Source organism: Otolemur garnettii, unplaced genomic scaffold, assembly GCF_000181295.1.
Source record: "Otolemur garnettii isolate 467f Iridium unplaced genomic scaffold, OtoGar3 scaffold00018, whole genome shotgun sequence".
Taxonomy (NCBI): domain Eukaryota; kingdom Metazoa; phylum Chordata; class Mammalia; order Primates; family Galagidae; genus Otolemur; species Otolemur garnettii.
In genome coordinates, this window is record NW_003852413.1 from 3,532,593 (window position 1) to 3,559,862 (window position 27,270).

Consider the following 27,270-nt stretch of genomic DNA (forward strand, 5'->3'; position numbering starts at 1 on the left):
ATGCGTACACACAGCTGTGCATGTGCACATGTACCCCGCACACAGAGGCAGCACACTCACACACACACATATGTAAGCACATGCGTGCACAGACACCACACGCACCTGCTCAGCATCCCCCACCGATTTCACTGACAGCGGTTCCCCCCACAGAGGGCTGGATTTCCTCTTTCCCTTCTACCTTTCTCTCCCCAGGGTTTGTTCTCAAGTGCTACCATTTGCGAACCCCAACACAGGCTTCCTGGGGAGAGGTTCTCTGTCTCCACACTATTGACTTTTGGGGCCAGGTCATTCTTTGTCCTGGGAAGCTGCCCCATGTCTTACAGGATGTTAAGTGGGGTCCCTGGCCTCCAGCCACCTCCAGGCCAGTAGCACCTCCCCCTCTAGTTTTGAGAAATGACTCCAGGCAGTGCCAGATGTCCCCTGGAAAGCAAAACCACCCCTGTTGAAAACAGCTGTCCTCCAGGCTCTTGTCAAAGAATGCAAGACAGAGCTGGGAGACAGAGAATGGGGTTGGGGGAGACCCGGAGGGCTGTGTTTTGGGGTCTGTCCCCATGCTGAGAATCCTTGTGCACTTGTCTCCAGGGCCTTGCTCACTGTCCCGGGAACACTGCAGGGAGCCTCGCTTGTCCTCCCGTCCTTGCGCATTTGCTGTGGGACGGTCCTGGCATCTGTAGCTCCTCAGGCTCGGGGCCCCTGAACCCTCTGCTCTGGGCTGCAACCACCTTCCCTCGGAAATTGCATCTGCAGGGTTCACAGAAATGAACAGAAAGTTGGAGAGAGCCATTCGGCGGAGCACTGGTCCTGATGACGAAGCTTTACGTTTGGGGCAGAAGCGCAAATTACTGCAAGTCAGAGAGAAAGGAGACTCAGCTCTGCCGAGAAGACCAGATGCCAACCTGTGGAGAAGCTACCAGCTCCAATGCTGGGCAGAAGATCTGAAGGCTGCGTGGCGGGAGGCTCAGCGCCGGCAGGCGCGGCTGTCAGCTGGAGGAGGGCGGCGTGCAAAGGACAGTGAGCCTGACCAGGATGAGACCCTGCAACAAGGAGCCACCAGGTCCCCAAGGGTCAGGGAAAGGTACAAAGCAACCCTCAGAGAGGAGAAGAGCCGTGAGGGAGAGCAGGCCTGGCACCCCAGGTCTTGGAGGATGCTGGCGGGCATGGAGAGGCAGGCGGCCATGAAAGCCATGGGCCAGATGTATGCTCCCCTGTGCCCCCTCAACAAGAGCAAAGGAAAGCGAGTGCCTTCCACCAAGATCGGGGGTGGCCGCCATGCTGGGGACCCTCGGCGGAGCAGAAGATTAGACCTGGAAAAGCTCAATCCATTTTCGGCCCCTACAGGGGAAGTCAGGCGTATGGAGAGGAAAGAAAGAGAAACCACCCAGGAGGGGAGGAGACGGCTGGCAAAGGGGACAGCTTACTGGGCAAACAGCCCTTGGGTTCCGAGTCCAGAGGGCAGACGGAGGGACAGAGAACAGCTGTTGCCTGTTGGTTCCACCCGCAAAAGGGGAGTCGGGCCCCAGGGATGTCAGTGCACATGCAGTGACAAGAGCAAGTGGCAGAAAGAGCTGGAGCTCGCCTTTGAAGAACTGTTCAATACAAACAGAAAGCTGAAGAAACATCTGAGCTTGCACTTTGACCCGAGGCCTGTGGAGGCCCAGAACCCCGATGAAGAACAGGCCACTGCAGAGCCGAAGGGATGCGGCAGTGAGGCCCCCAGAGAGAAGAGGACAGCAGATGCAGAGACGACACCCCCTGGGGAGTCCAGGGACCCAGCAGCAGTGGAGGGCCCCCTGCCAGCGTCCAAAACTGATCTGAAAACGTTCCTGGACAAGAAGACGAAGAGCCGAAAATATCACCAGACAACCAAGACCCTGTTAAGGGATGAAAGTCAAATGCCATCTCCCAAGGCAGTAGCGTTTGTCAATGACGAGGACCCGCCCTCAGGCTGTGCTGAGTCCAGACAGGCGTGCCCCGGAGAGGCCACAACAGTGGAGGACGTCCTTCAGCCTCACCCCCAAGACCTGGAGGCTGGACCTGGCTCGCCGGTGGTGTCAGTGTCAAGGCACAAGCAGGAGGCGGAGATGGAGCAGAGAAGACCAAAGCAGCTGGAGCTGCCTGAGGACCTGGACCGCCAGAACCTGAGCTTGGAGATTCACTACAAGGCCGAGCTGGAGAACGAGCGTCGGGAGCGCAGGCGGGTCCGCCTGGCCCTCCTCAAGTCCTCCTACCCCACGGCGGGCCAGGACATGGCTTCCTCGATGGGCTCCAGCATGACCGAGGAGGAACAGCAGAATTATATGATCCATGACTATCAGCGGCAGATTTTAGAGCAAAACATGTTGCACAAGCAGTTTCTTGAAGAAGCCAGGAAACGCTTGCGAGAGTTTCAGGACACGTGTTGAGAGGGAGAGGCCGCTGCCGTAAATACATCGCGATAGCCGCTCTGTTGGACCTGGTGCCCAGTTTTTGACCTCTGTGTTTGCGTCCTTTCCCCTGAAACCGGTAGGCCTCCGTGAACCAGGTGACCTGTCCTCACACTGTCCCCTGGGACAAGTTCCCTTGCAGGCACCAGTTCCCCTAGTCTGCCTTATAAGCTCAGTCCCATTTGGGAAGCTCCTTTGTGCAAACACAGGAACTCCGGTGGGGTCTGGTGAGTAGAGCTGGCCTGAGGGCCACAGATTCGTCCATGGAGTTTGTGTGTACACAGGTCCAGATAGAAGCTTGGGGAACATTAAGCACTTCAGATGTTTTAGACAAATAAACATCGGACTTTTAGGGGCATGCAAGGTCAGACAGGCATGGTTTCAAAAGATCTATCACTTACTGCTTAGCCACTGGCTGGGACATTAACAGAGAGATTGAACTAAAGATAAAACCTCTCTTGATTTTTCTAAGTGACAAATCCAACATTGTTTAACAGTACATCACTTAATACGTTCTTGTAACTTTAAATTGAGAGAGAGAAGACAGAAAAGAGAAGAAAGGCAGCTTCCTGCTGGTGACTCCTCTGGGGCTGGCAGGGGCAGGGGTCCTGGGTGTATGGTTAGTTTCCTACCCCTTACTTGGCTTTGCCACTGACCCAGCACCGTGGCAGCCGTGGAGACCCCACATAGGTAGAATTCTTTTCCTCTGAGTTACAGGCTTAGGGAAGGAGACAGGGTAGGCATACCTTTTCTGCAAAGAACCAGAGAGTAAATGTTTTCACCTTTGCCAGCCACATAGTCTCCGTGGTACCTGTCAGCTCCACTGTTTTGGCTGGAAAGCAGCTGTAAATACTCATAAATGAAGGGCCATGGCCAAGTTCCAGCAGGACTTCACTTACAAAAATAGGTAGCTGGGCTGTATTTGGCCCTTGGGCCTTGTTTGCCAACCCTTGACCTAGGACATTTTTTTTTTTTGAGACAGCGCCTCAAGCTGTCCCCCTGGGTAGAGTGCTGTGGCATCACAGCTCACAGCAGCCTCCAACTCCTGGGCTCAAGTGAGTCTCCTGCCTCAGCCTCCCAAGTAGCTGCGACCACAGGCACCCGCCACAACGCCTGGCTATTTCTTGGTTGCAGCCGTCGTTGTTTGGTGGGCGCAGGCTGGATTCGAACCCGCCACCTTAGGTTTATGTGGCTGGCACCTTAGCTGCTTGAGCCACAGGCGCCAAGCCAACCTAGGACAGTTTTAAGCCTCCCTCCCTCCCTCCCAGGGACCTCAAATACATTGGCTTGAATCAGCCCTCTTTGGCCAGCACATGTTGGAATCACTGGCCCGTGAACGGCTTTCCTAAAAATATTTTGTAGACAATATAATGGACCCCGTGAGCCTACCACCCAAACCCAGGGCCCCCAGAGTATTTCTGGGAACCTTCTTCTGCCTGCACATAGCCCCCTCCCCAGGTACATCCCTGCCCAGCTGGGGGCTTACATGTGCTGCTAAGCATTATAGTATGTAAACTTTATAAAAAGGATACCGTGTGTGAGCTTCTGGAAGCAGTTTCTTGGTCTCAGCATAGTTACTGGCATTCATCCATATCATACACAGGGATCATGACTCCTTTTCACTCCCCGTACTATCATATGACGTTCCGAGCCCTCTTCCCAGGAGCATCGCCTTTTTGGTGCCTGTTCTTGAAAAGAGGACTTTGTCCTTGCTGCACGCGCCCCACCCGGCTGGGATGGAGGTATGGGAGAGAGCCTGCCCATTACTTCCTCCTCATTTTCACATATCCCTCCCACCCTGAAAAGGTCAACCTGCTGTCATTTTTCATTTATAAAAACCGAGTATCAGACACCATCCCAGCCACTAGCAATCAGCAGTGAACCAACAGTATGCAAAAGAACTATCAGACTCACATTCCGGTGGAGCATTCAGGTAACAGATAAGTAAAATCTAGAAGGGGAGGGGAGGCACAGGAGGTATGGGACGCTGCCCCCCCCCCCCCCCCCGAGCCTGGCTTTCCCGGAGAACATCAAGTTCACGGGACCAGCAAGCATTATGTTCATTTGCATGGGACCACAGTAGCATCCCACACAAATGTTTGCTTTTGATGTTTGGTTTTTAATTTTCACTTGCGTATTTACTTAGAGACAGAGACTCACTCTGTTTCCCTGGGTAGAGTGCTGTGGCGTCATAGCTCACAGCCGCTTCAAACTCTTGGGCTCAAGTGATCCTCCTGCCTCAGCCTCCCAAGAAGCTGGGACTACAGGCATGTGCCACGATGCCCAACTAGTTTTTCTATTTTTAGTAGAGATGGAGTCTCTCTCTTGCTCAGGCTGGTCTCAAACTGAGCTCAAGCAATACACCTGCCTCAGCCTCCCAGAGTGCTGGGATTACAGGGGCAAGCCACTGTGCTTGGCTGATTTTTGTTTTTTTATTCATGAGATCCTTGAGTGAGGAACCACCTACCAGCTCACATTTCCATCGTCGTCGTGTGGGTCTCTGCTTGTCTGTGCCCAGCTTTTCTACTTTGAGTTGAGTAGAGAAAAGGTTTGACTGCAGTCTGGTTTCTCTCTGTCCCCTGCTTCTGGGATGTCAGGGCTCAGGGTTGCAAATCCATTCAACAACTTCAACACCGTGAAGAAGGAAGTGCAGGCGCCTGTAGCTCAAAGGAGTAGGACGCCAGCACCATATACCGGAGGTGGCGGCTTCAAACCCAGCCCCAACCAAAAAAAAAAAAAAAAAAGAAGAAGGCAGTGCAAGGGCCGGGAGGGCTGCCATCACCCCCATGCGGGTGCAGCCGCGGCTTCTCATGGAGCATGGCTGCCTGTAACGCAACCTTGCCTCCATCTGAGAAGGTGGAGAGGCTGTTGTGGGATGACTGAGTGTAAAGCCCTGGTCATGACGGGACCCAAACACCAAGTGACCGGGGGTGCCTGCCTCAGCCCGGAATCCACAGCCTGGTGAATGGACCTTGCAGGGAGTTAGTTTTGTCTATTTTCAGCGGTAGTGTTTGCGGCCCATGTGTCCTAGGTGAGGAACTGCCCATTCTTGGCCACACTTAAGCTAAAACTAGGTGTGGGGACAGGCAGTAACAGTGGTGATTCATCTCTGCCTGGACAGTCACACCTACACTGTCCCCTGGCAGCAGGACAAAACACCCTGCCCTTCCCACCTGTCCCTGTTTCTCTGCCCAGCTAGTGGTGTGGGCAGTAACACCCTTCAGGATACGCCCTGCACAAGGGCGGCCCTCCAGTGATTCAGTGCCATCCTCATTTTCCATTACAACCCCTGGGCCCAGGGCTCCCAGCAGCCCCTGTCTTGGCTCCCCTGGCTCACCCTCACTGGTGCCCCCATTAAGCCTTCCCTTGGAGCCAGGACCGGGGCCACAGCTCTGAGGGTGGCTTGATGACCTGGGAGAGGCAGCAAGGTCTCTGTGCTTCCTCCTGAGCCTTGGCTGCCGCCTCCCACTCTCTTGCCCAGGTTCCAATGTCTCTCTTCCCACCACCGACATTCCTGCCACAAGTACACCCGCCCTCGTTGCTGCTGCTGCCTGCCTTATGACCCTCAGTCTTCCCCAGAGTCCCAGGTCCCACATACCCTATCCTGGCAGCCTAGGGGTCCTGGACCCAGCCCCAGCAGGGCAAGCCGCTGTACCTAGCCTCTGTTTGACTTTTAAGATGCCTAGAAGGGCCAGGGGCTCCCAGAGGGTCTCCACAGGACCTGCCATGCCAGGTGGCAGTGAGGACCGCATCATGGCAGCTGTGTTCACCTCTGTCCTCCTAAAAGGTTTCCGGGGGCCTCCCTGTGGGTTCTCCCTCAGAACACTGTCATCTAGGGCTTTCTACCAGTTTTTGCAGGACAGCTTCCCTGTTCCCACCTCACTTTCTTACATCTTTGCCTCCTGGATCCTTCTCCTCACACCACAGGGACTCAGTGCTGCCGAGGTCGGCTGTCCACAGGGCAAGCCCAGGCCAGGCCAAGGGGAGCAGGAATGAGGTTCACCTCTTGATAACAGGGCCTGCACCCACTGCCAGGCTGACTGGTTTGGGACCTGACAATTCCTGGGAGCTGCCTTAGGGGTCAGTCTTCCCTCATCTCTTCCCCCACCCAGCCCAGGTGGCCAGGACCTCTTGTGCATTAGAGATGGGAGAACAGGACCTGTAAGGTGGAGGGGGAGGGGGGATCCCTCTCTGACCTGTAGTCATTTTCCAATGCAAAGATATGTTAAGACTTGAAAAAAGGTGTGGCTGGCATGTGGCCTCTGCCCAGTCCTCTGTCAGGGGACGGTGGGCTATGTGCAGCCTTTAGTGATGACTGCTGTGGCAGCACAGGCCACGTTCCTGGGCTTGAGATGGGGCTGCCCTGGGACACAACACCCCCAGGTCAGGGAGGCCTGCGGGCTGGGCGGCCCAGGGCTTATGTGCAAGGCTGTGCTGAGGAGTGGGCACAGCTCCCCCCATTGCCGCTGCCCGAGTCCTCCCCACCTCGGAAGTAAGTGGAAGTGTGGGCTCGGGATCCAGCCCTCAGATTGCTGTTTCTGTCTCCTGAGAAATACGTGGAGCTGGGTTCAGCCCCCGGGTCATGTGCCTTAGGGTACCACACAAGGCCAGGGCCCTGGGTGGTCGGGTGCTGACGGGTCTGGGGTGTGGGCCCAGCCCTTGTGTTAGGTCCTGGAAACAAGCCAGCCTGGTGAGGAGTGGTGAGCTGCCCTCGGCCACCAGTGGCAACTGAGTAAAGGGTCGGCAGTGGCCTCTGACAGTTCCCTTCCTCTGCCCCCGCAGGGCAGGGGGTCCCCTCTCCAAGTTCGCTCTGCCCCATCCTGCCCCTGCCCCTGCTCTGGCTGGGGGTTTGCAGGGCTGAGCTTGGCTCCTTGCTGGCCTTGGCGGAGAGAGTGCAGAACAGCACTTCCCTCCACAAAGCCGCACTGTTCTCAGTAAACCCTCCCAGCATCGGGTGCATTTTTTTCAAGTGATTCAGCAGCACGTGAATGGGAAGGGCCGGAGCCCAAGGCTCTGGCATGAGATCCTGCCTGCGGCCCACAGGGAGAAGGGAGGAAGGGTGGCAGGGCATGGGCCAGAGTCCCATGAGGCTGCAGAGGGAAGGGACAGGGCCCTGGGGGGTTGGGAGGCTGGGCAGTGGGTGCTGTGGCATTTCTCTGCATGGCAAAGCTCTCATAGAGGTTGTTTCCTCCTGCTCCCAAGGGAGCCACAGCAAACAGGCAGGAAGTGGAGATGGAGAACTGGTCTCCATGGAGATGGGTATCCAGTGGCCAATGGCTCACGTGGATGCACTAGAATCTCCCACAGTGAGGGAGGGAGCCACGCTCGTGGGCAGCATGGCCCGGCCTGGGGCTGCCCTGCCGTCCCACATTACCACCCTGCACCCCATCACCCACCCTACCTCACCCTCTCCCCATCCCCCCAAATCTGCCCTGAGCAGTTGTCATTACAGGCATTTCTCACGCTGGCAGGGTCATGTCCCACCCAGAGCTTTCCAGGGTGCCTGTCTGTTGGGTTTTTCTCGCTCTTCCCAAGGCCCAATTGCTGGCTCCTGGGGATGGAAGAGATCTGGGGGGACCCGAGGGTGGGTCTGGCCTCTCACAGCTGCTCCAGGGAGGGAAGAACCCTTGGTTCCCGCCCAGCACCACAAGCCTGTTTTTAATTACCAAGTGACAGCCCCCTTTTTTGTTCATTTCCCTAAAAGGAGAGAACTTGGAGGATGTCCGTTTCACCACTAACTGAGAGGGGTTGGGCGTGGTGGGGATAGGGGAGGGCAGAGCTTGCTGCTGGGAAAGACCCCGACAGTGTCTGTCCACTAAGGGCCTCCAGGGTGGGGGCCAGACAGCATGGCCAGAGGCTGCAGGTGGGGCTGAACACAACCAGCACTGCCAACTTTCCATCCTTGTGACATCTGGCTCTCAGCTGCACACAGTGTCTGTGTGACCTCCAGACCTGGGGCGTCAGAGCAGGACTGTGGTCCTTGAACATGGATGGCCCCCTTCCTGGATCACCATCTGCCCAGCCCTGCCTGTGTTCATGGCTGTCTGTGTCCTCTAGTCAGCAAGATCAGCTGTCCTGCTAAGCAGAGCAGATGCTGGCCCCTTGGAGAGGTTCCAAGTGATCTTTGCTGTGCTCCCCAAGCCCGGGGAGATGATTTAGTTACACACAAACACTTAGGGATCCCTCAGAAACCAAGAGCAGGCCCTGAGACGCAGAACCGTTTTATCCCAGCTGTCCCAGGGCAAAACCACAAGCTGTGTTACTGGACATCTGTCTCCCAGCTGGCAGCTGAAGTGGGGAAGTGGGGCACCACCTCTCTCTCCAGGCTCTGACCTTGGGAGTTTGTGGGCAGCTGGTACAGAGGGGCTCCAGGCTCCACTTTCAGTTGGAACTTCGGGCAAATTAATCAAATTCAATAGTCAAGTAGCCTCAGCCAGGTCAGCCGGTCATACAGTGTGGTTACATCCACCCAAAAGGGACAAGAGACTGTATCCCAATTGGCAGCACAGGTTATAGTTACAGTCATCACCGAGGACTTTGCTAACTCTGTGATTTGAGGGTGTGAATGTCAGAACTCAGGGCACCTTCCTGCTGGAGAGCTCAGATAAAGGCATGGAACCCCAAGTTCTCCACACAGGCCCGGAAGCTGAGTCCACCTGCGGCCATTGGCCCCTCACCCAGTTTGAGTAGAGTTAGCTTTCATCAGGGAAGGAAAATTCTTTCTTTTTGAATTCTTTTTGAAACGGTCCGCAGGTCATTCTGCCCATGGATGAGGAGGTGGGCCACAGGACCCCCAAGGATGTCTGCCCTCAGGCCTGCAGTTACTTCGTGAACCTCGGAGTGATGTACGGCCTTCTCAAGGGCTGGTCTCAAGTGCTTGGTGGATGCTCCCAGGCAAACTTTGGCCCACCCATGAAGTGGGCCTGCTGAGAAGTGGAAGCCGCCAACCACCCCACAAGTGACCAGTGTTGGGAGTGTGGCCTTTATGAGAGGCAGTGCTAGGCATCTTCTCCAGGGTCATGAGCAGAATGGAGGGGAGGGAGCCCCTCGCCCTGCCTGTGCTCACCCCTCCACCTTTTCCTCCACCCCCCCCCATAGAAGCCCTCCCGGGTCAAAGAGGGAGGGCACTGGTGCCCTTCAGTGACCCTGAGCACATCCTCCCAGGTGATCTGGGGCACATTTTAGAGGAATGTGTTTCTGAGCGTGGGAAATATCTGTGCCTCTGCTGGCCAGACGGGTGATTCTGAGGGACTGTGGGCCACCTTTTCCCTCTTGACTCCTGAGTTGATCTCTTAGCCAGAAGCTCAGCCTCCGCAGGGACCTGGGTGTGTGGAACACCATGTCAGGGCCAGGGACATCTGCAGGTCAGATCACAGGTTTACTTGGACTCCTGGATGGGGACCAGCAGAGCAGCGCAGAGGGGGACAGCCCCGCAGGATGTATCTGTATACAGAGCTCATGGGATTCCTCCGGAGAGCCGCTGGGCTAAAGACAAGATCATAAAGAGAATTCAGCAAGCTTGAGCTAGCCAACTCCCAGGGGCAGTTTTCCTTTGGGGAGTCTAACTCCCCCACCCCTAGTCGAGTATGGGCTTGGTCTTATTTTTCCCAGGAACTTCCATGGTGATTCTTTGGACATGTAGGATTCAAAATGTGATGTGTGACAGGGACTTCAGGACACAGAGACATGTCACGGTGGCAGCAGAGGGGCTGAGAAGGCAGGAGGACAGGAGAGGAGAGAACAGTGCATCCAGGGCCTGGCATCTCAGCCCGGGGTTGGGCACGGCTGGGATCTGTTGAGTTTTCCAGCAAGCCCCCTTGCTGTTCATTCCCTACTTAGAGACAGTGTGGCTGGTTTACCTGGGTGGCTGTGATTCTCCCAGTCTGAGCATCGCCCATCCTTTTGGGATCATGTTCCATGACCTTGGTTTCCCACCCACCCAGTTCTTTTCCATCCCCAGCCTGGCTGGGTGTATGAGGGATCGGTTTTGCAGGCTCCTTGTGGGGGGAAGTGACATCATGTGGTATCCTCGGCTGGAGGAGTGGGGGTGGGGACTCTGTGGTTGCGTGTGCTTTGAATTCAGCCGACGGTTGTACATTCCAGTAGCCAGCATCTGGCAGTGAATTCATCAGCCAGTGTGTCACCCTTGATCTCAAACCCAGATGTTGTGTTAACAGCAGAAGGGAAAGAAGAGAAAATGAAATCTGAGCCGCATGGGGAGAGGCCATGGTTTGGGGCACAGCAGTTAGAACAAGCATCTGTATAAAAACTCCCTCCTGCCACTGCCTCTGGCTCCTGGGTAGGGGGCCGTGGGGGAGAGCAGCCCACTGCCCCAGGGGTGCAGACAGGACATGCGCTGACCCCGGCTCAGCGCCCAGCACCAGCCCTGCATAGTAGGCATTTAGTTAGTCTTCCTTTTTAATTTCTTCCTGGAACCTTTGTATCTCTTTGCTTGTCTATTCTTAAATGGTCTGGGACCCCCGAGGGGCCCTCCCTCATGTGAGTGGCCTCCTTTTGCCTCCCATCCTGGTGGTCCATCAGGGCATTCACAATGATGACCAAGGCCATGGGCGTGGAAGTATCTTCTGGAGATACTCCCTGCCTCCTTCCTGCCCACTGGTGGCAGGTGGAAACAACTTCTGTTTCCCTGTCTGGACCAGGTGCTTCTCCAAGGCAAGGTCTCTCACTGGAGCCTTCCACATGCCAGATCCACCCTGTACCCCTTTCTCCATCTGCTGCTGCCCAGACCCCACTGTGCCCAGACCCCACTGTGCCCACAGGTGTGTGCCAGCCACAGCTGGTAGCAGGCCTCAGTGGCTCATCTCTGGGGGTGTAAATGGATTGGGGAAGGTTTCCATGCACTCAGGGTCCTCCTCTGCCTCTCCCAGTTCCCCTTTATTTCACACAGTCTTTCATTTTGCAAAGTGGGGTGGGGGAGGTTCCCACCCTGAATTCTCACCTGAAGCATATGAATTCTGGGTCCCTGTGGAGAGGCTGAGGCAGCTGGGTTGGAGATAGAGAGTCAAGGTCTCTGGCCCTCCCTCCCTCCCTCCCTCCCTGTGCGCATCTGGCTGCCTCAGCCTTAAATTTCTGGCTTTACCCTACAAATCTGCCCTGGGCCCTTGATTCCAGCAGCCTCTTCTGACAATTTGAAAGAAGAAGGTATGTACTCCACAGCTTCGAAGCAAAGCACGGTTGTTGGGAAGCAGCATCAAATCCAGAGTCTGAGTGTCTATTTGGTGTCAAGAGCAGGACAGAGTATCCCTGTACCTAAGCCTTGTGACACCGTCTCCCAGACCTGACCCTTCCCAGGGGTGGGAGAGGGTGCCCTGTTCTCCTCTGTGATGCTGTCCATGTTCCTCGTCCTGACCTGGATAAGCATTTGCTCCCAGGTGCTGTGTCCAGGCATCTGACCTCTCCGGTTCTTGCCGCACCATTAGGGGGTGCAGGCCTCTGGTTATTATCTCCACTGTAGACTCTCTGAGCACCTGTGGCCTCTGAGACCACACAGTCAGCAGCTAGCACAAGGTCTGTCCCTGCTACTGCCACCTTCAAACATGGGCCCAGACTCTGCCTGGGCGTCTTAACAGGTTTTATAAGAGGGCAGTGCATGGACCATAGCACATGGAATGGAATATCACCTTTGGCTCGCAGAGTAATTTTTGAGTATTTCCTGATCCCCCATGGTATGTGGATTGGATTGGACTCCTGTTGTAGACAGTAAGCCAGGCCTCAGTGGCTCATCTTCTTGCCTGGATCAGGTGCTTCCAGGCCGTTGAAGCTGGAATGGCCTTAGTGGTGCGATGTAGCTGACCACTGAAAAGCGGTTCCAAAAAGTTCCAAAACACATGTAGAATTCAGTAGACTGTGGTAAGGTCCAGCTTCTTGCTCCTCCTGGAACCGTTGTTTCCTTTTGATTTTGCTGGTTTGCTTTTGAGCTGACGACTTTGCTACATGAAGAGCAAACTAATGTCAAAGTTAATTGTGTGTGTTTGCTGATTTGCATAATTTTTTGTGTGTGTTGTATTGTGATAAGGTGTAGAGATTAGGCAGGTAGGAAGAGGGACCAAAGATAGACCTCACCTGGGCCCTCGGCCCAGTGTCAGCAGGTCCAGCTCGGTTATGCCGGGCAGACATTTAGGGAGCATAGACCGTGCCACAGTCAGAGCCTCCCAGGGGCCCTGCGCAGACAGGCATGCAGGTGTTGATGGCAGGATGGATGAGAGGTGGAGGATAGAACAAGTGCTGCAGGAGGACAGGATTTCCCAGCAAAAGACAGAAAAGGGATATTTTAGTTAAGGAATGAGTAGAAGTTCTCCAGGTAGAGAGGGGGGATGGCATTTGGGGCAGAAGAAACTTGGTTATTCAGAAGCATGGATGTACCTGGGCACATTCTGAGTGGGGACGTTTCATGGACCAGTGGACCCAAAAGAACAGAGCTTGGAATTATTGGATTGCAGCCGCCAAGGTGACAGGGTGGCATCAAGGGTCTCGTGTTGTCAGCAGAGGCAGTGGGCAGCCAAGGCGGAGGTTGAAGCTGGAAGGGATGTGAATATAAAGAGACAACTGGTGGTAGTAGATGAAGGAGAGGGAGTTTTCTGGTGGCTGAGGGGACACCAGGCAGCATTTCCTAAATGTGGCCTTTTGGGGTAAGGTCTGGCTAACCCTGGAAACAGGAAGCTGTGGCTTTGGCAAGTCATGACTCAGCTCCAAGAGGAGAAGTAAAAGGGGTTTGGACACAGGTGGGGCAGCAGGCTGTGGTGCAGGGCTCTGGTGCTGGGCTGGGACCTTGGAAGTATTTCTGGGGCCCGGGGGCTGGATATAGGTACAGCATCCACCTACTGGGCCTCCCTGCCTCTGAGGGAAAAGACAGGAGTTTTCAGGAGATGGCGCTGACCCCTGGGGCTGGGGGTGAGAGGCTTCCTGGCACTGTCTGTTTCTTACTCTGCTTTTTATTCATGTCTACACTAACAGGACACGTGGCCAGTATGACCCTGCACAGCCGAACTTTGGAGGGCAAAGCTTTTAAAGCCATTAAAACATGCCGTGCCCTAGTTGATAAGTCCTAAACTGAAAAATGGGAGGATCCCCCAGAGTTTCCAAATGGTGGAATAGTGTCCTGGATTAACTGCTAGTAGAGAGCCCCAGCCCATCCACAGCCACAGGCTCTAGAATGTTCCAGAACCTTCCCAGCCCGACCTCTCACCCTTTCCCCTGTCTGTGGTGGTGGCCAGGCTCCTCTTTCCTCCTTCCTCATTGTCCCTTAAGGTCTGCCCGCCACCACTGAGGGCATCTCCTACCCAGGCTGTGTCCTTTGGGCAAAAACAAACATTCTGACCCAGCCCCATTGTGCCCCAGGGGGATGTGTGTGACTATTCAGAATCAGCCGTAGGACTGGAGGCAGTAGCTCACACCTGTGATCCCAGCACTCAGGGAGGCCGAAGCAGGCAGACTGCTTGAGCTCAGGAGTTCGAGACCAGCCTGAGCAAGAGTGAGACCTTGTCTCTACTAAAAGTAGAAAAACTAGCCAGGCCTCATAGCAGACACCTGTAGTCCCAGCTACACAGGAGGCTGAGGCAAGAGGATCACTTGAGCCTAGGAGTTTGAAGTTGCTGGGCCATGATACCACAGTACTCAACTTTTGAGACTCTGTCTCAAAAAGAGAACCAGCCATAGGCCGTCTTCTGGGGAGACTTTTAGGACAGACTAGGAAGGCAGTGGGGTGAGACTTTTAGATGTAAATGTGCTGGGCTCCTTTAAGGGAGGCAACTACCCCTCTGTCCTTGGCCCAAAAAAGCCTGTTTGTTGAGAAGTTACAGGTGGAGTGTGGCAGGGATGTCCACCCTTACCTGAGTGGTGGGCTGCAGGCTTGATCATCTGTGTGCTGTGTCCCCAGCCACCAGTAAGCACACATTGGGAAGAGCCAAAGCACCCGTGAGTGGCATCAAGATAGGCTTTGGTCTAGTCAGTGACTATCCCCCTTGGTCATGAGCTGCCAGCAGGCCCCCGTCTACCCAGAAAGGCTCTTAAGGGAGGAAAAGGAGGCCCAGGGTGTCACCTGTCCCTGTGCTGTAGTCAGGTGCTACGTGGGGCAGGGTCACCCCGTTCCTGGTTCCAAGTGGGGTGGTGCCGGCCACCTTCCCCCTCGCAGTGGCCCCAGCCCCCACCCTGCAGGAGGACCACCTCTCAGAAACCCTCCTCACCTCTGGGTCCATGTGTTTTGCAGTGATCAGGGCCAAAGCGGTCAGCGTGAAGGAGGTGGACTCTGGGAATGATATTTACGGCAACCCCATCAAAAGGATTCAGTACGAGATCAAACAGATAAAGGTAATGTGACCCCTGCCTCTGGGTGGGGTGGAGCTGGGGGCTGGGAAGAGAGCTGGGTCCCTAGAACGCAGTCCAGCCACTGTGGAGCAGAAACTACGGCCAAGCCACAAATGGATCTCATCTTCCTTAATCTGAACACACCTGAGAAGTTGCGTGGAAGTGGTATGTTCCTGGTGACTGCAACTGTCTGAGAAACTTGTCACCTTCATTTTGACAGGGAATAGATCTGTGGCATGGCCTCTGCTTGAAATCCTCAAGTTCACCTTTGCATCTGTGGAATGTTCCATGGCTAAGCTGTGATGGGGTTGGATGGAAGGCAGTATGGGGTTTTGGTCACTGGCCCTGAGAACCACAGCTGATGGGAGAGAGTGTGCCCTGAGTCCCCCAGACCGCTGTGTGTGGTCCACACTTGCCCGGTTTGCTATAAGCTCTAAGACAGCGGTTCTCAACCTGAGGGTCTCAACCCCTTTGTAACAATGAAAAGACATCGCGGCATTGGGAAGGTTGAGAACCACCACTCTAAGAGGAGAGGGGCTTTGGCGAAAGAAGGAATCCCGTGGCCAGGTGTGTCGGGGCAGCTTCTGGGAAGTGGGGAAGGAATGGAGAGCGGAGTGGACCAGGTGCTGAGAAGAGGAGATGTCGGGGGGGGGGGCTGCAGGCCGAGGGGAGGTGGCTGGGCATTTGTTAGTTTTTCAGGTCACTGCCTGTGTTCAGGAGCGTAGAGGAAACCCATGTTTGAGAGGGAGGCGGGGGAAAGAGCAGTGTGGTACGCAGGACGGGACCCAGTGCTGGAGCAGAAAGCTGAAGCTACTGTTGTCAGTAACAAGCTTGGTCTACAGGAGAAGAAAGTTCTTTTTTTTTTTTTCTTGAGACAGAGTCTTGCTCTGTTGCCCCAGGCTAAAGTCCTGTGGCATCATCATAGCACACAGCAACCTCAAACTCCTGGGTTCAAGCGATTCTCTTGCCTCAGCCTCCTGGGTAGCTGACACTATAGGCCCAGCTAGTTGTTCTATTTTTAGTAGAGACGGGGTCTTGCTCTTGCTTAGGGTGGTCTCAAACTCCTGAGTTCAGGCAATCCATCCCCCTGGGCCTCCCAGAGTGCTATGATTACAGGTATGAGCCACCATGCCTGGCCAGTGATTTTTCTATTTTTAGGAGAGATGGGGTCTCATTCTTCCTCAGGCTGGTCTTGAACTCCTGAGTTCAGGCAGTCCATCCTCCTTGGCCTCCCAGAATCCTAAGATTACACACATGAGCCATTATACCTGGCCAAGAAGAAAATTCTTGGTTCCAAGTGGAAGGACAGCTGCTCCATACTTAATTTTGTTATAAAAATAAAAAGCAATAGAAAATGTATACTGCCAGATGTGTGGCTCACACCTATAATCCTAGCACTCTGGGGGGCCAAAATGGGTGGATCACCTGAGCTCACAGGTTCAAAACCAGCCTCAGCCAGAATGAGACCCCCTCTCTAAAAATAGTAGGGTGTTGTGGCAGGTGCCTCGGGAAGCTGAGGCAAGAGAATCTCTTAAGCCCAAGAGTTTGATGTTGCTGTGAGCTATGATGCCACGGCATTCTACCAAGAGCAGCAAAGTGAGACTGTCTCAAGATAATAAATAAATAAAAGAAAATGAATATTATCAGAAGACTAGTGGAATGCTCAACCATCCCACCTATGTCCCGGCAAGAGAATAACCTGGTCTCTCAGTGTCTGAGTCTCTATTGACAAAGCAGGAAGAAAGACCTGCTAATCTTACCGCCACTCCCAGGAGCCCTGGCCAGGCAGGTGTCAGTGCTGCAGAGCGCTCTTAGCCTTTTGGTGAGGATGTCATTTATACAGCCTCAGTGTGACCTTTCTTGGTGTGAGTTGGCAATAGCTGGAAAAGCTCATTTGTCACAATGTTAGGGATGAGCCTGTTCCACTTGAGTTTGATTGTTGAAACTTACCAGAAAGAACAAAAAGCGCCCTCCCAGAGTGCTGGGAGAAGGTTGTCCTTCACCTGGGCAGCAGGTGTGTTCCCCAGAGCCTGTGAATAAATCAGATGCTGAGAATCCTGGCCCACAGGGTTACGTCCTGACTCCAGGGGTGCCTGTCTGCTTTCACATCATCAAAATTCCTGGAACTGTGCAAGGGTCGTGGTCTCTGCGGTGGGCCAGAATCACATGGAAGTGATTCCAAAGTGACCTCGTTGTGATGGAGGTTGGGGGGCAGAAGTATAGTCTGAGAAGGTCCCTTCAGGGTGACGGGCTGTGCCCACCCATGGAGTGACCCCAGATGACCACTTTGCAGGAGGAACAGCTGCCTTCTATGTGTCTTTCCTTTCCCTGTCCCCGTCGGCAGCACTGGGGTGCAGGTTGGGCCATCCTGGGAGTTCTGGGGTCCTTACATTTCCTCACCCTTGTCTTTGCAGATGTTCAAAGGCCCTGACAAGGACATAGAGTTCATCTACACAGCCCCCTCCTCGGCGGTGTGCGGGGTCTCGCTGGATGTCGGAGGGAAGAAGGAGTATCTCATTGCAGGTGTGTGTGAGTGGAGGCATGGCCAGAGGCTTGTACAGAGCGTGGCTGTTCTTGGACAGGGGCCAGGTCTCCCTGGCACCTGGGGAGGGGGGTGGGGCAGCCTGAGGAGCCACAAGGCAGTGGGACAGAGCTGGACACCATGAATGGTGCCATTCAGAAGTCGCTGTCTCCCATCAGAAAATTCCAATAAGGCTGGGCACTGTGGTTCACACCTGTAATCCTAGCACTCTGGGAGGCTGAAGCCGCTGGATTGCTTAAGCTCAGGAGTTTGAGACCAGCCTGAGCAAGAGTTAGACCCTGTCTCTAAAAAATATCCAGGTGTTGTGGCAGGCGCTTGTAGTCCCAGCTACTCGGGAAGCTGAGGCAGGAGGAGACATTGAGTCCACGAGTTTGAGGTTGCTGTGAGCTATGATGCCACAGCACTCTACAAAGGGTGACAAAGTGAGGCTCGGTCTCAAAAAAGAAAAGAAAATTCTAGTGAATTTCCGCTGCCTTCCCATGGCATTCCTCCCTGTGAGAGCCAGCGTGGCTTGGTGGAAGGAAACAGGAAAGCAGTGTTCACGGGACATTTTAGACGGATGAACCAAAAAGGAGGGGAAAGGGAGTGTTCTTGTTTGCTTTTCTTTTTTTTGTAAAGACAGAGTCTCACTCTGTCCCCTAGGGGGCGTCATCATAGCTCACAGCAACCTCAAACTCCTAGGTTCAAGTGGTCCTCTGGCCTCAGCCTCCCAAGGAGGGGATCATACAAAATAAGGCCTTTTGCGACCAGCTTTTCTCAAGCAGCATCATGTTTTCAGGGTCCATCCATGCTAGAGTGAGTCTCAGAGTTTTGTCCCCTTTTGTGACAATAGCATTCCATCCTGTGCCCCATCTTGTTAATCCAGTCATCATGTGACGGGCTTTGAGGCTGTTTCCACCATTGATGATCATGGTCAATGCAAAAGCAAACACTCGTTTGTGAGTTTTTGCAGAGAGGTCTTCGTCTTACTCCGAGTATCCCTGAGAGTGAGACTGCAGTGGCTCGTGGCGACTCTAGGTTTAACCATTACAGGACCCGCCACAAGGTTTTGCAAAGCAGCTGTACCATTTTACTTTCTCAGTATCCATCATTTTATAGTAAGAAAAATAAAATGGAGAAAGGAGGTGAGGGGACCAAGTCACTGGTGGTGCAGAGATCTTACATGCTGACTAATACCATCGCAGTAACTGCAGAAAAGGCAACAGGGCTGGAGCTATCACTTAGCACACGCAGTGGCACGTGGTGCCGGCGTCCAGGGTGCAGAGACTGCTGTGCCCATGCACAGAGGACAGCCCGGGAGGTCTGCCAGCACGTTAGCACCAACTGTGTCTTTTTAATACTTTCCCACATTTGCTAAACTTTGAAAAATGTTTGCAGGTATTTTTTTGTGATCCTAAAAATAAGATCTAGAGAGAAGATAAAGGAGACAGAACCTTCCAGGCTGCAGGGAACTGGCTTCCAGTTTTCCATGTCCTCTTTTTGTCATGAGAGCCGAGGGGATCCCAACTGTGCTGCTCACGCTGCCCTCTAGGGCCGGTCTGGCCAAACTGCAGAGCACCAGAAGCTCTTTAAAGGAAGGAGGCCTCGTGGTCACTCAGGCCTGGACATCCTGAGGACCTTGGCACTGCCCTTAATTCCATGAGATGGAAGGGCTGGACTGCAGAGCCCTTTGGGCGGGTCCCCAGGTGGGACAACCACAAACTCTACAAACTCACTATGTCCAGCAATCAGGAACTGTGACACACAGCCAGAGGGTGTAGGTCAGGAAAAGGCCAAGGGCAGAGGTCACACATGGCGGCTTTGGGATGATTATTTTACTGGTGATTACTTAGTTTTATTTATTTTTAGGGACATGGTAGGAGAATCTAGTTTGCTCAGCCCCTTTTCTGAAAGGGAGAGGCTTCTGTAGCCAAATGAAACATTGTGAGTCAGTAAATGTGGAAAGCCTAATAATGCCGATTGCTGTGTGTTAACGTTGACATTTTCTCTCATGATGAAGTCAGTCCTTCATTTTTGCCATCAAAGGTGAACGTGTGACATGTGTGTCTTGTGCTGTTCCTACACAGGCCTGTTAAATCGTCCCCAGTCTCAGCAAGAAAACAGACAAGTAATTGAATCCAGCGTTTTATAGGCTTGCTAAAAACCTGAAACTATCCCAATTATAGCTCTACACATAATAAAAATTGAAACGCATGAAAAGACACTTAGGACCCACTTGCCTGTCATCTTAGATTCCTACACATTTAATACTGAAAGCAGCTGGGTTACGTGGGGCACGTTTTAGCTTCCCAACCGGCCACAGAGCAGGAGCTCAATACACGAGTATGACACACACAGGTTCCCGTCATGTTTAAATGTACACTTTGATGGCATTAAGTACATCCACAATGTTGTCACTGTTTCCAGAACTTTGTTCTCATCCCAAACAGAAACTGTATGTTAAGCATGTGTCTGTTCCGCAGCCCCGGCCACCAGCTTCTGTGTTTGCCCCTCCAGGCACCTTCTTCGAGAGGAATCGTACATGCTCTTGTGACTGACTTGTTTCACTCGTAACATTCCCAAGGTTCATCAGTGTTGTAGGGGGTGTCAGAATTTCCTTCCTTTTTATGGACATGTATTTTTAAGTTCTCAAAGTACGTTACGTCCTTCTCAGTTGAATTCTGTGTGTGTTTCCTTTCACTTTACACCACAGACCCTGTTGCCTCAGGGAGCCATCAGGAAGTTCGATGGTGTCATCTGTTTACATGTGCCAGTGGTAGCAGTTTCCTATAGAAAAAAAATAAGTGTCATGAGAAGGTGGAAGGTTATGATGCAGTGAGATGGGGGCTTGAAAACACACCTGCTTGAGTTTGAACTTGTGCTCTGACACTGGACCAGCTGTCATGCTGGGCTGGGCGACTCTGCGTGTTTGTGCTGCTGGGCCTGTCACTGGACTAGGACGGTGACAGTAGCGTCTGCCTGCAAGGTTGTCATAGGATGCTAGCACCTTGGGCAAGGCTTGCCCGGGGGTAGCAAATCATTTCTTAAACTAGAGATGGCAGCGACATGCACGTGTAGCATGGCGCTGAATGAAAAGCGAGTGAGCTGGGATCGGGTTGCAGCTGGGGTCTGAGGAGCACTGGAGCGAGTGAGCAGCTGCCGCTGGGAGGGTGTTTATTGCTCCTGCGGTTTGGGACAGCTTGATGTCCGGTCTGATTGCTCCCTTTTGAGGGCCATTCTTTGGGCCACTCAGCCGTGAGACTGCCTGCCCAGAGGCCAGCTGGCACATCTTCTCTACCAATGAAGACTCCTTACTTTAGCCCCCTCTCCCTGGGATGGGGAGCAGGGCTGAGGTAGTTATGGCAACAGAGGCTGACTCACTGCCAGCCTAGAGGAGCCTCACTAATCCGACTTCTTTCCCAGGCTTGGTCAGATGACTCCAGATGCAATGTGAGGCCTGGAACCTAGATCTAGGCTGCCTGCAGTCGGGATGGGCCCATTAGCCAGGGGCTAACCAGAAATCACAGAGCACAGGAAACCACTCGGCCAGAGCCAGCTGTGGCCCTGTGGGTGACCACACGGCCCAGGGCAGACCACCTCTCCTTGGGCTGGTGACTCAGCTTCACATGTTGAGATGGGCACCGGGAGACTCATGCTTAGAAACTCATATAGAATTGGCCCTATAATTTTCCTCAGTCCTCTTCCCTGAGAGGAAAAATAAACATATAACCCTACTGACAGATTTTAATTAATTCCTATTTCTCTATATCCGAGACTCACACCTTGATTCTCTCCAAGACGGACATGCATAGAAAGCTGCAACAGACGCTCATGTTATGTGTGCCCAGCCAAGTCTGCGTGGCACTGGGTAGGGTCCTTCAACACGTGAGATGCCACAGCATTTATACGCAAGGGTCACTGAGAAGATACAATTGTATGTCACTTCCACCTCCTGCAGTTCCCTGCCTTCTGTGGATCCTTGAATAGGTGGTGAAAGACCAAAAGGAAAGGTAGCAGGAAAAAACAAAATACGAAGCAGATTGTTAGACCAAGCACCCGGTGTCATCAGTAAACTTGTATTGAGGGTCTGAGCGCAGTGGCTCACACCCGTAATCCCAGCACTCTGGGAGGATCGCCTGGACTCATGAGTTCGAGACCAGCCTGAGGAAGAGCAAGACCCTGTCTCTAAAAATAGCCGGGCATTGTGGTGGGCACCTGTAGTCCCAGCCACTCGGGTGGCTGAGGCAGGAGAATCCCTTGAGCCCGGGAGTTTGAGGAGCTATGACACCACAGCAGTCTAATAAGGGTAACAAAGTGAGACTCTGTCTCAAAAAAAAGAAAAAATACGACTTTTATCAAGCAATTACTTTGTGGATATGAAAGGGTTAAGACCCAACTCTTACCCTCCATGCTTACGTTCTGTTTAAGGAGCAAGATGCATAATCAAGGCCAGGAGGGTGTTGCTGCTAGCCAGGTGATACCATGGACACGGCCATAGAAGGGTGGAGAGTGGAGCAGGATGGAAAGTCGGCCTGACTGTGGGGATTAATGGCCAGGCTGGGCAGGGAAGGGGCTGCAGGACACCACACAGTCCAGATGCCAGGGGAAACCAGGACGTGAGGATGAGTTACTTGCCATCTGTCTGTCCTGAACTCACAGAAAATAGCTACAGGTCTACAGAGAAAAGTCAAGTATCTCTTTTTGAAGTGTTCAAGGCCACCCAAATACTTACCTTTCTAAGTGATAGGACTCAGAGTGAGTGCTGCAGCAGTCATCCTGCATCTGGATGCTTTTCTTCACCCAGAATGCCACACGAGTCTGAACGGCAGCAGCTAAAGGAGAAGGGAATCTGGTGGGTGATGTGAGCTCCCGCACAGCAGACGCCACTGGTGCCTGCTCTGTGCCTCGGGCAAGCCAGCCCGTTTCCCAAGCAGTGGGCCGCAGTTCCATTACTTTGTGGTGGAGGGCTGTGTTACCACTGGCTAACCTGGGTTTCTATCAGTGGCTCTCCAGGGCTGCCAGAGCCTGAGATCATTAAGTTGGATGCCCTGGAGCTTTGTCAAGCAGAAGCGCTCAGGGCGCAGCCTGAGGCTCTGTCTGCTTCTTGGGGACCTGCCCTTGGGTCTCTGCCAGAGCTCATCACCGGCATGCTCGGCTCTTCACAAGGTGCCACAGGAGCAGGAGGAATGAGTTTTTACATGACCTCTGGAGCCCTCATTGGGTTCTGTCACTCTCTAGGACACAGCTGTTTGTTCTTCTGCTTGGGTCTGCCAGGGCCGTCACCAGTGTGACATCTCCAGCAAAGGGACGGGGAGCTGAGCCAAGAGCAGCTTATTGTGTCTGATGCAGCAAATTCAGGGCAGATTTCTAATTCTTGACAATTCCATGTTTTTGCTGATCATAATGGGAAAATGCAGAATTACATGTTCAATATCAAATAGGAGAAATGCCTAAGAATAAACATTAGTGGGCGGTGCCCGTGGCTCAAAGGAGTACATATGCCTGAGGTAGTGGGTTCAAACCCAGCCCCGGCCAAAAACTGCAAAAAATAAATAAATAAACATTAGTGAAAAAATAGGAAATAAAGCCTGTGATCTTTTGTATGTGAAGATTGGAAGGAAACACATCAAAATATTAACTGTAGCTGATGAACGTAGCTGCTTCCTGCATTTTCTAAGTTTTCTACAGTGGATGTGCGCTCTTTATAAACTTACGATAAACAGTCCATGGTGTTGTTAGAACTAAATCCCAACCCCCCTGAGGGGTCTTAGGATGCGGTGGCCAGCAGAGGAGGAGGACGAGGAGGACGTGTTCCTTGCCCTGAGCAGTGGTGTGTCTCTCCTCAGGAAAAGCCGAGGGTGATGGCAAAGTACACATCACCCTGTGTGACTTCATCGTGCCCTGGGACACCCTGAGCACCACCCAGAAGAAGAGTCTGAATCACAGGTACCAGATGGGCTGCGAGTGCAAGGTAAGTGGGGCCCTGTCACTGTGGCCCCAGCAGGGGGTCTGACCCCTGGCTCCCCAGGGCTTCTCAGTCCATTGGGTCCTGGAGGGGGTGACTGCCCCAGGAGTACGGCTATGCACCTGGGGACAGACCCTTTGGCTCCTGGTCCCTGGGGAGCCCTAAGACCTGTGGAGGATGTTGGAAGGTAAGGGAGGCTGAGGGCAAGCTCACAAATCCAGCCATGTGGCCAGTAGCTTCTAGGAAGGGAATTTCATGGGAGTACATGGTCCTCCCAGTGTTGTCCTAGAGACATACAGGTGCTCCTGAGAGCCCTGCAGGTGTGACGCTCTCCCCAGTATTCCAGACGTTTCTGCCCATTCATCATCAGGTCTGTCTTCAGCACACCTGAAATTCCCTCCTCTCTTCTCATTCAGTCTTACAGTTGGGAGGGGGTGTTGCCTCTGGGCTCAGGCCGTACACTCTGCATCACTCCCATGCCCTGCCCTGGGCCATTGCTGAGTACCAGGCACCACCCCCCCCACCCCCTACCCCACCCCCCCACCCCCGTTACTAGATGTAAGTCTGGGACCAGGAGATGCCCCACACGGCCCTCTCTCCCTCTGACTGCTGCCAGCTCCTCAGCATGTTCAAAACCAGATTTCTGAGCACCAGTCCCCAGCCCATGTGGATTAGACAGACGTCCCCTGTGCACCACGTGAAGTCAAAGGGCAGATCCTTCCGTTCTCCCCACCCAGCTGGTGGTGGAGCTGGTCGCCCTCTTGTGGCCTTTGACACCTTTGACAAAAATGCTAGTTGCTGATCACCTCAAGGCTTAGGCTTCAGCTTGAAGTGCAGGAGTTTTCATCTGGCTCCAGGAAACCTAAGACCTTTTGTGGTTTTTACAACCCCCACCCTCCCACAAGGTGATGGTAAGCTGAAGCCATAGGGCATGGTCAGAGAAGGTGGACCAGATGGCCCAGAGCAGGAGTGCCTACAGCAGGGGTAGAAAGTGCAGGATAGGGGATGCAGGAATGAGTGGGTGCACAGGCTTCCTGCCAGGCCCCCACCCTCAGACAGCCCATCTGCCCCTGCATGGAGAGCATGTGACCCAAGAATGGCTGCCATCCTTGGGCTCCACAGCTGGTACGTCACTGGGCCCAGGAGACACCAGCCTGTTCCTCCGCCCCAATTAACTCCCACCATGTGCCCCCCAGATCACACGCTGCCCCATGATCCCCTGCTACATCTCCTCCCCGGACGAGTGCCTCTGGATGGACTGGGTCACCGAGAAGAACATCAACGGGCACCAGGCCAAGTTCTTCGCCTGCATCAAGAGAAGTGATGGCTCCTGCGCGTGGTACCGCGGGGCGGCACCCCCCAAGCAGGAGTTTCTCGACATCGAGGACCCATAAGCAGGCTGCCAGCACCCCTGTGGCCAACTGAAAAGCCTTCAAGGGTTTAGACTGGTCCAGCTCTGACATCTCTTCCTGGAAACAGCATGAATAAAACAGTCATCCACATGGGTCCAAATTAATGTGATTCTCCCCCCTCTCCATTTTCCCTTTAGACATGGCTGTAGGGCTGGTGGGAGAGGTGGCCTGGGGTCTCTGCCCCACACACCCTCTGTGGCCTGGGCATTGTGTGTCTTGGTCTCTGATCCTTGGGTGCAGGCAGGGCTGAGCAGCACCAGGGTCTCCCAGGCCTGGTCAGGGCAGAGCCAGGAAATGTGCGTTTTGCAGAAACTTTTGAGGGGTTGTTGTGAGACTGTGTAGCAGGCCTACCAGGTCCCTCGTTTCTGCAGCTGCCACACCTCTGGCCACAGAGTGACATCCCTTGCCTCCTTGTAAGTGCCCCCATCGCCCCTGGGCCCACCAGGGAATCCCCTGAACCAGGAGCAGCCCTGGAGCCAGTGGCCTGTTCTCAAAGGAGCCCAGTTAATCCTGTTAATCCACAGAATTCCAGTGGGTGCTTCCCTCTGGGCCCAGTAGAGAAGTGGCAGAGAGAAGCCCTCACTGAGCCATGTTTCAGCTTCAGCCAAGTCCTTTTGGTCTCCCCCATTCCCCCCCCCAGCCCTGAACCCCTAGGGGGACCTCTGAGATCCTGTCCTCAGGGCAGGTATGGGGGGGTCAGTTCACTCCTGAGGTCAGCGCGCTCCTGCCATCCCTGCCAGCAGGCATGGATTGAGGTGCACAGCTTTGCTTTACTTACCCGGGTTGTGCAGGGCCAGTGGTGAGGCTGGCTGTGCTCCTGGCCGCACATCCTAAGAACAGAAAAGGCTGGGTCTTGCTGTGCCCTGACAGATTTAGTCTAATCTCCCTCAAAGACTGACAGTCATCATTCCACGTGTGGATTTCTGCAGGTGACGCTAACCAAGCATATTAAGAAGTCTGACCTAGGAAGGGAAGGATTTTAGAGGTAGGCAGCTTTGGTGACACTCTTCTTTCTGAGCCTCCAAGGCACTGTGGCCTGTTTTCAGAGACATCTTATTTTTCTAAAGATGAATTCTCAGATAGCACATGAACCAGAGCTGCAGGTGAACTCTGCTCATAGTTCTTACGTTGCAAAGGTTACCCAGTTAAGAAACTTAGGGAACCTGTGTATTCCCCAAGGATGGTTTGTTTTCAGTAAAGTGGGGGTTAAGACAGAACTTTCCCAATAATGTTAAAGATGATCTCTTTTATCCTCCTGCCTGTGTTGTAAAGATAAACTTTCTGAGGATATACGCACACATTACGAAAACAAGCCATGTACAGGCACGCACACACGGGAACACGCACGCACACACATGAACACGCACGCACAATCCAACTGAAGTCTGGCAGCCTGTGAGCGGTCCTTCTGCAAAATGCTTCCGAATCTTCTAAGCCTGCAGCGACCACAAAGCAACTGCAAGACTCCTGACCCCCAAGTGGCATATGACCCCCATGCTCATGTGGGACCTGGTCAGCACAGATCTCGATGACTTCCCTTTCTAGGGCAGACTGGGAGAGTATCCAGGAATCAGCCCCTGCCCCCAGGGCATTTTCATGCTGTATAGGGACATGAAGTTGGTAAGATGTCATAATGGACCAGTCTGTGGTTTTGATGTACACACCAAGCCCTCCAACCAATATGACACCCTCCCCCGTTGGCTTCCTGTATGGTGATAGCATATATAACATTTACTCCTGTTTCTGCTGATTTTTGTTTTTTGGTTTTTTTTTTTTTTTTTCCTGTTTTGGTTTGTTTTTGACATCAGCTGTAATCATTCCTGTGCTGTGTTTTTTATTACCCAAGGTAGGCATTAGACTTGCACTTTTTAAAAAAGGTCTCGGTATCATGGAAACCTCTGACCCAGAGTGGAAAGCGTGGTAGCTCGCCTATGATGGTGGATTCCTTCAGATCTCGTCTTTAGTTCTCTTTAGTTCTTTGAGTATCTGCTTTTTTTTTTTTTCCTATCTCCCACCGTTGGTTTTCTGGTTCAAATTATTACAAAGTAAAGGACTGTTGAGTAGGTTTGTTCCAAAAGTTGGCCTTTATATTTGATCCATGCACATTGGTCTTCTAACCATGCTGGGGTGGGGGGGATAGATGAAGATGAAGTGCCCTGTGGCAGCCGCGTGATAAGGCACTCAGATACCTTCACAGTGAATTAACTGCAATATCCCTACAGTTTAAGAAGGATCTCCATTTGGCACTGTTTAATTTATGTGTTATATTCTAAGCTCTGCTCCTCTCTCCCTCTGTTCTTTCCATCATGCAAGCAACTCAAATATTTAAAATAAAGTTTACATTGTAGCTATTTTCAGATCTTTGCTTGATAAGTATTAAGAAATATCGGACTTGCTGCCATAATTTAAAGCTTTGTTGATTTTGTTTGTTTTCGTTTGGATTTTTCTTTTCGGGGGGAGCAGTGTGTTTATGCTGGATATGAAGTGTGAGACCTTCCTGTGCTGGGAACGCATGAGAGTCGGTGGACGTGGACAAGCAGACTGCGCATGTCTCTTGATGCTTTGTATCATTCCTGAGCGATCACTCGGTCCATGGACAATAAACTATATTATCAAAGAGAA

The 27,270-nt window shown here is 53.1% G+C and overlaps 2 protein-coding genes across 2 annotated transcripts in view; both read left to right on the forward strand.

Moving 5' to 3' along the window:
• CEP295NL (CEP295 N-terminal like) overlaps positions 1–2,420 on the forward strand; it is a 6,353-nt gene extending 3,933 nt beyond the window's left edge. Inside the window, exon 2 of the mRNA XM_023511159.1 lies at positions 678–2,420. Coding sequence (XP_023366927.1) covers positions 678–2,405 — 1,728 coding nt within the window. The 3' untranslated portion in view covers positions 2,406–2,420. The remainder of the gene's footprint in view (positions 1–677) is intronic.
• The window catches only part of TIMP2 (TIMP metallopeptidase inhibitor 2), a 55,564-nt gene extending 28,294 nt beyond the window's left edge, over positions 1–27,270 (forward strand). The window contains exons 2-5 of the mRNA XM_003786083.3: positions 14,653–14,753; positions 17,165–17,273; positions 23,118–23,242; positions 24,433–27,270. Of these exons, the coding sequence (XP_003786131.1) occupies positions 14,653–14,753; positions 17,165–17,273; positions 23,118–23,242; positions 24,433–24,630 (533 nt within the window). The 3' untranslated portion in view covers positions 24,631–27,270. The remainder of the gene's footprint in view (positions 1–14,652; positions 14,754–17,164; positions 17,274–23,117; positions 23,243–24,432) is intronic.